Source organism: Prionailurus bengalensis, chromosome A1 (assembly GCF_016509475.1).
Source record: "Prionailurus bengalensis isolate Pbe53 chromosome A1, Fcat_Pben_1.1_paternal_pri, whole genome shotgun sequence".
Taxonomy (NCBI): domain Eukaryota; kingdom Metazoa; phylum Chordata; class Mammalia; order Carnivora; family Felidae; genus Prionailurus; species Prionailurus bengalensis.
The window spans coordinates 145,012,076-145,020,128 of record NC_057343.1 but is presented as its reverse complement, the minus strand read 5'-3'; the positions used below and the strand labels follow the sequence as shown (position 1 = coordinate 145,020,128).

Below are 8,053 nucleotides of genomic sequence, written 5' to 3'. Positions count from 1 at the left end.
CAGTGCTTCTCAAATTTTAATGAACATCTAAATCACCTGAGGATCTAGTTAAAATGTAGGCTCTGGTTCGGTAGGTCTGGGATGGAGCCTAAGATTAAGCTTGAGGGAATGGTGTGCTGCTGGTCCAAGGTAGGGTCCCATTGTGAATAGCAAGGACTTAGGAATCTAACTGCTTCTCCGACAACTTTTCACCTAGTCCTCATTATTTTAGCCATTCAGTCCACCACCCACCCAGTTCTAGAGCTTCCTGCTTACTACCTCGCTAGAGGATTCCGCAGTGGCTGTGGGCTTAGTTGTCAGCTTTATCACGAATGACCTGAGGCACAGCCTTTTCAGGTTGGCTAGTTTGGTCACCACTGGTCCACCTGCTTTCTGGCTTCCAAATGTTGTTGTTGTCTTCTCTCCTTTTCGTGCTATCCTTGTGAATTTATGTCTTTTTAACAATTCTTCAGGCACCTGACTGGCTCAGGCAGTGGAATGTGTAACTCTTAATCTCAGGGTTGTGAGTTCAGTTCCCATGTTGGGTGTAGAGATTATTTAAAAATAAAATCTTTTTTAAAAATTAAAAAAAAAATTCTTTAGTTTCAGGGGATTGTTCAGGAAGGAACAAAGTAGAGATGTGTGTTCTGCCACATTCACCCTAACTATTACCATCTGCTAAAATATTTTTCTGAAGTTTGGCTACATCAGCATAAATAGAGCCTGATTTATGATAAATAACTGCTATTTTAAACCTCTAGTTTTTTGCACAAGGAACATTCTCTACTTCTCTCATCCTACTTTGTCTGCCTACCAAACTCTTAGCAGTCCAAACCCAGGTCAGTTGGGTGGCCTCTGTGAGCCCCTCAGTCCCCAAGCCACCAAAGTCTGTATATTCTCCTGACTTTAACTCATAACCAGCTGCTTATATGGTGTCTCTTCCAAACAACTGAGTAAGCTCTTTAGGGCCAGGGCATGTACCTTTGTAGCTCCGTGCCCAAGATATAATAGGAGCTTACAGCTATTAGATTAAGTTCTGTGTGCATGCCTTCTTTCCCCCTTCATTTTCTTTCTGTTCTCTTCGCCTCTTTTTCTGTTAAGAGGTCATTATACTTATTATCCATTCTATTATCCAATAAAAACTCATGTCCTGTATTGTTAATTTAAAAGTAAATGAGTAAAATAGGGGCGCCCTAACTCAGTAGGTTAAGCGTCCAACTTCAGCTCAGGTCATGATCTCATGGTTTGTGGGTTCAAGCCCCACACCAGGCTGTCTGCTGTCAGCACAGAGCCTGCTGTGGATTCTCTGTCCCCCTCTCACTGTCCCTCCCCTGCTTGCACACATGCATGCTCTCTCTCTCAGAAATAAACATTAAACAAATAAAAGTAAATGAGTAGAATAAATAATACTTCTCAATTTCTAATACCTACTTCATTAAATAAAAGAGATTTAAATATTATATAAACTTGGGGCACCTGAGTGGTACAGTTGGTTGGGCATCCGATTTTAGCTCAAGTCATGATCTCATGGTTCGTCAGTTTGAGCTTTGCGTAGGGTGAGCTGGAGCCCAGCTTCAAGGGTGGGTGCTGACAGTGCGGAGCTTGTGTGGGATTCTTTCGCTCTCCCTCTGACTGTGCCCCTCGATCATTGTGCCCTCTCTCTCTGTCAAAAATACAAGTAAATAAGTTTTAAATAAATAAATATAATATAAACTCCATTTGATTTTTCTCCCCAGCTCTAAGCACTATTCAAAAACAAACATTTCTTCAGTTCTAGGTGAAGACATAATACACAATCTTTTCTTTCTTTCTTCCTTCCTTCCTTCCTTCCTTCCTTCCTTCCTTCCTTCCTTTCTTCCTTTCTCTTTCAGTAAGCTATACGCCCAGTGTGGGGCTTGAACTCACATCCCCGAGATCAAGAGTTGCATGCTCTACTGACTGAGCCAGCCAGGAGCCCCTAAAGACATAATTCTTATCAACTGATGGAATTATCTGTTGAAGGAGTTTGAATCTAAATTATTTAAATAAAAGTAATTTTTAGTTTTAAAGATAAAAAATAAAATGCTTATAAAGACTACATGACCTCACTCACATTTCTAGCCTAGAACTTTTTCAGAGCAAATGTACTGTTGTCAAAATGTAACCCAACAGGGGCGCCTGGGTGGCGCAGTCGGTTAAGCGTCCGACTTCAGCCAGGTCACGATCTCGCGGACCAGGAGTTCGAGCCCCGCGTCAGGCTCTGGGCTGATGGCTCGGAGCCTGGAGCCTGTTTCCGATTCTGTGTCTCCCTCTCTCTCTGCCCCTCACCCCTTCATGCTCTGTCTCTCTCTATCCCAAAAATAAATAAACGTTGAAAAAAAAATTAAAAAAAAAAAATGTAACCTAACAGGGGCTCCTGGGTGGCTCAGTGGGTTGGTTAAGTGTCCAACTCTTGATTTTGGCTCAGGTCATGATGTCATGATTCGGGAGATTGAGCCACCCACCCAGGAACCCTGCCTCAGGCTCTGCCCTGACAGCAGGGAGCCTGCTGAGCTTCTCTCTTCCCCTGCTCATGTGCACTCTCTCTCCCTCTCAAAAAAAAAAAAAAAAAAAAAAAGTAAACCAAGTGAATGTGGCTGGCTTCATAATCTAGTGTTTGATTTGAATAATGAAATCAAGGAAAATGCATAATCACATGCCCACCATTCCCATCTCAGTGTGAGTTCCAGACATTATGTCAGTTACTTAATGTCTTGTAGTTCAAATGATTTTTCATCCTTTAAAAGAAACAAAGAAATGCCCTCTAATTGAAAATCTAAGTAATAGTTGCATTATTTAATTAAGAGCACATTTAAGTAATTTAACCCTGAGAAGTTTTTAGATTAATCTGCCATAAATATGCCATATTTTAATTGATTCAGTTGCAATTACACACACTTTTGGAATTTTTGCTTCAATTTACATTTTAGTATTGTTTTTAAAATATTTTTCACAAGTGGAAAATAAGTGCATTATTGTTTAATTATTGTGGAATTTAGGGAAGTACTCCATTGGCACTAGATCAAGATTTTGAAAGTAAATTTTAGTTTATAGTTACCTAAAGGCTGTTACTATTCTAAAATTTATTTTATTTTGCAGTTCACTTTTTTGTTCTCTATTAATAACATAATCTCCTTTATGTACTGTTGCTCTATACATATATATTTCAGAAATTATCAATAACAACATGAATATAAATTGGGATTCCGGCTAATCTTTTGTACTTCATGTTCTTTGATAACCAGGTTTTGATTCTGACTTTTGAAGATGGATGAAGGTATAGAAATTTCAAGTGATGGAAATTCCCTGATCAAAGCAGTCCATCAGAGCCGGCTTCGCCTCACAAGACTCTTGCTAGAAGGTGGTGCATACATTAATGAGAGCAATGACCGTGGGGAAACACCTTTAATGATCGCTTGTAAGACCAAACATGTTGATCACCAGAGTGTCAGTAAAGCCAAAATGGTTAAATACCTGTTAGAAAACAATGCTGACCCCAACATACAGGACAAATCTGGGAAAACTGCTTTGATGCATGCTTGCTTAGAAAAAGCCGGTCCTGAAGTTGTTTCCCTGCTCCTAAACAGTGGGGCTGATCTCAGCTTGCAAGATCATTCTAGTTACTCAGCCCTTGTTTATGCTATTAATTCAGAGGATAGAGAGACCCTGAAAGTTCTACTTAGTGCTTGCAAGGCAAAAGGGAAAGAGGTCATTATTATAACGACAGCAAAATCACCCTCCGGTAGGCACACTACCAAACAGTACTTAAATATGCCTCCTGTAGATATGGATGGGTGTCATTCCCCAGCCTCCTGTGCCACTCCTTCAGAAATAGACATAAAAACAGCTTCGTTGCCACTTACACATTCTTCTGAAACTGAAATGACACTTTTTGGCTTTAAAGGTCTGGAGCCCTCAGGAAATAGTGATGACACACAGGACCCAGGCTCCCCTGTGAGGAAGCCTTCTATGGCCTCTAATGGGCCCAAGCTACCCCAGGCTCCAACCTGGATCAAGAGTCCTCCCTTATTCATGCACCAAAACAGAGTGGCCTCCTTGCAAGAGGAGCTCCAGGATATTACTCCAGAGGAAGAATTGTCCTACAAAACCAATGGGCTGGCACTTTCCAAGCGATTCATCACTAGGCACCAAAGTATTGATGTAAAAGACACTGCACATTTGCTGAGAGCCTTAGATCAGGCCAGCTCAAGAAAGATGTCATATGATGAAATAAATTATCAATCATTTTTTTCAGAAGGAAATCAGCAATGCATTGAAATCCCTGCTGAGCCAGATCCAGACTCTAACCAGACGGTATTTGCTTCCACCTTAAGAAGTATAGTCCAAAAAAGAAACTCAGGGGCAAATCACTACAGCTCTGATTCCCAGCTCTCGGCTGGTCTTACCCCTGCAACTTTAGAAGATGGCAAAGCACTTATAGGAAAGAAAAAGATCCTCTCACCGTCTCCTTCCCTGTTGTCAGGGCCCAAAGAATTGTTGGAGAATATCTCACCAGGTCCCTTGAGCAGGAGAAATCATGCAATTTTAGAAAGGCGTGGTTCAGGAGCTTTCCCTTTAGATCACGGTATCACGCAAGCCAGACCAGGATTTCTGCCACCCTTAAATGTGAATCCTCATCCCCCCATCTCTGATATCAATGTCAATAATAAGATTTCCAGCCTCCTTTCTTGTGGTCAAAAAGTGCTAATGCCAACAGTTCCTATGTTCCCCAAAGAATTCAAAAGTAAAAAAATGTTGTTAAGGAGACAATCATTGCAAACAGAACAAATTAAGCAATTAGTAAATTTTTAAGAGATGCCTAGAAAGCACATTTTGTCCAAATGTCTACATCAGAGAAATATAGAACCAGAAAATAAACCTCAAATGTTCATCTTTTAAAATCTTATAATTGGTTAGTCAATAATTGTTAGAGGTATCAAAATATACTGTGTATCATATTAGGTACCGTGGACACACAAATAATACATAGTTTCTGCAAAGGAAATTCTCTCAAACAAAATTAAAGCTATACTTCTCAAAACCTCTAATATTTAACAATCTTCATATGGTCCAAGTTTTTAATTTAAGCAAAAGTCAGCAAAAAAAAAAAAAAAAGTCACATGTGGTGGAGATGACTTTAAAATTTTTTTCAGATTTTTCAGATATTTTATTAGGAAACACTGCATTCAAATCAATAAATATTTTTAACATTAAAAGTCAACAAATAAGATTGTAATTTTCCATGATGTCAAAGCATAAACAAAAAGGGACAGCTATTAAAATGTTCTATGAACAATAAGCCAAAGGTACAAAGCCAAAGGCATAAAGAAAGAATGAACTAATTCTTAAAAAATATTGACTGCAGGTAGGTGAAATCTAATTAAAATTAAAAATTTTTCCTAATTCAAATTTTAAAAAGACCAACCTATTATAGTAGATTAGGCAGCCAATATTCGTATGGTCAGTTTAATCAACTCCAAGTGACAGATCAGTTTTACAAGCTAGTAATAATCTATGTGAAGTGCTGGTGTGCTGTTTTTTGCTTTGTTTTATTTTGATTTTAATGTAATTTCATGGAATTGTTTCTCCATATCTTTTAATTCCTGCTATTATTTTTTAAAGCCTATATATAGGTTCTCAACAACAAGATAAAGCAAAAGGTTTAAAAGCGTTCCTCTTTACTTATATCAAATTACTCTTGTCGTTCTAAGGACAACCAAAAAATGGGGATTTATCACAAATAGAAACTATATGCTTGCTTCGTTTTAGAAAAGAAAAGCTGATTATTAGATTATCTTAGATTAGCTAAAATTAAGAAAGCCAGTAGAAACTTAATTACAAAATATACTAAATATTTGGCCAAAATTAAACAGTATCTTTAATTTCTAATATATAATCATTAGACATTTATATAATAAGAATAATAAGGGTAATTTCCTTAGCGTGACATTCCAATCACCTAGTATTTAGGACCTATGAATAACTTCTAATTAAATAAATGAATATCATGCTACTATCATAAAATGTTACAAAATGACTATATTATCTGTCTGATTTCAAAATGTGGTGTTTATACAAAAAATCCTCATTTCAATCTAGCAGTTTTACAACAAAGAATAAGTCAAATTATATAAAACCTGAGTATATTAATTTGATGACTGTCATATACAACTTTATTTCTTTGCCTATTAGTAGAGGAGATCCTAACAATTGGCATGATGCTTGGTAATTTGATATAAGCAAGTTGTAATGTACATGGTAATTATTTAATTTCTTGTGGCTTTTATTTGAAAAAAATAATTGGAGGTTTTCCATTTAATGTTTTGAAGAACAATAATGTAAATTACATTAGAAATATTTTTTGATTCAGAACTTAGAATTGTACCTGATGTTTATAGGTAGCTAAACCCTTTTTGCAAGTTTTAATATTGAGAAAAGTGCTTGGCTTTGAGTTGTAAGGATACAGTCTGGAAAAATATGTAAATAGAGTAGTTCATAAAATGGTATCAATAAAGATTTTAAATGTTATTTTGATTATCATTGCTTTTTATTTATTTCAAATACTAATGATAAATATTTCAACATAATCTCAGGAGAAACTGTGTCACATGTTACTTTGAGTAAATAGAAAACTAAGAAACAATAACTTCTGATGCAATTCACATCCCAATGTGCAAAAAATATTTAATAGGATTAAAGTTCATTGAAAGTCATATTTATTTTACTTTTTTAATGTTTATTTGTTTTTGAGAGAGAGACAGACAGAGCATGAGCAGGAGAGGGACAGGGAGAGAGGGAGACACGAGTCCAAAGCAGGCTCCAGGTTCTGAGCTGTCAGCACAGAGCCCCAAGCTGGGTGGAACCCATGAATGGCGAGATCATGATCTCAGCCAAAGTCAGACACTTAACTGATTGAGCCACCCAGGTGCCCCCGTTGAAGGCCATATTTAGAAGAGCTCTTAGTCTTCCATCAATCCTAAAAACATGTTAGGGGCTAAGGTTGCTTGAGTTAGTATGCAAAACCATCCTATGGGACTTTTCACTCTATTAAGTGGACTATATCACTGGGATCCCAATGGTAAGTCACAGATGTTTTCAACAGGAATCAGATATGTATACATGTGCTATATTTTAACTTAACGTAGAAGTATAATTTAACTTTAATTTCAAGGTATGATGACACTTCATTCATTAGTTTTACAGGTACCATTCTTAGTTACTTGTGGCTAGGATTTCCAAAGAGTACAGCTAATACTTATTCACAGCAAAGATAATTTTGGGGAGAACATAGGGCAGTCCTAGTTACAGAGACAAGTGGGGACGGTGTCCTATCCAAGCAGTGTCCAGGCAAGGTGGTGAACACCTTGCATAATCTTTGGTGGAGATGTACGCATCAGTTATCCAGTACCTGAACCATTTAAAATCTCAAATGATAAAACTACTCTTGTTCCGCTTAAATATTCACTATGTAACCTTCTAATAATTTGATTCCCATGTAGCTTGTTTAAAGGGAAGAATGGCAAAAAAAATGGGGCACCTGGATGGCTCAGTTAAACGTCTGACTCTTGGGGCACCTGGGTGGCTCAGTCGGTTAAGCGGCTGACTTCGGCTCAGGTCATGATCTCGCGGTCCATGAGTTCGAGCCCCACATCGGGCTCTGGGCTGACAGCTCAGAGCCTGGAGCCTGTTTCGGATTCTGTGTCTCCCCCTCTCTCTGACCCTCCCCCGTTCATGCTCTGTCTCTCTCTGTCTCCAAAATAAATAAACGTTAAAAAAAAATTTTTTTTTTGAAAAAAAAAAAAATAAACGTCTGACTCTTGATTTTGGCTCAAGTCATGATCTTATGGTTTGTGAGATCGAGCCCCAAGTAGGGCACTATGCTGACAGTATAGAGCCTGGTTGGGACTCTCTCTCTCCCTCTCTGCCCCTTCCCTGCTTGCATACATGCACTCACTCTCTCTCTCAAAATAAATAAATCTACATTTTGTTTAAATAAAGGAAGAAATGGGGCGCCTGGGTGGCGCAGTCGGTTAAGCGTCCGACTTCAGCCAGGTCA

General features: G+C 38.0%; 1 protein-coding gene across 1 annotated transcript; it reads left to right on the top strand.

Annotated features, from left to right (window-relative positions):
* The first annotated feature begins 3,264 nt into the window (after positions 1-3,264).
* ANKRD34B (ankyrin repeat domain 34B) lies at positions 3,265-6,525 on the top strand. The gene has a single exon (XM_043593045.1). The coding sequence runs from the start codon at positions 3,265-3,267 to the stop codon at positions 4,807-4,809; it is 1,545 nt and encodes a 514-aa protein (XP_043448980.1). The 3' UTR covers positions 4,810-6,525.
* Positions 6,526-8,053: the final 1,528 nt, after the last annotated feature.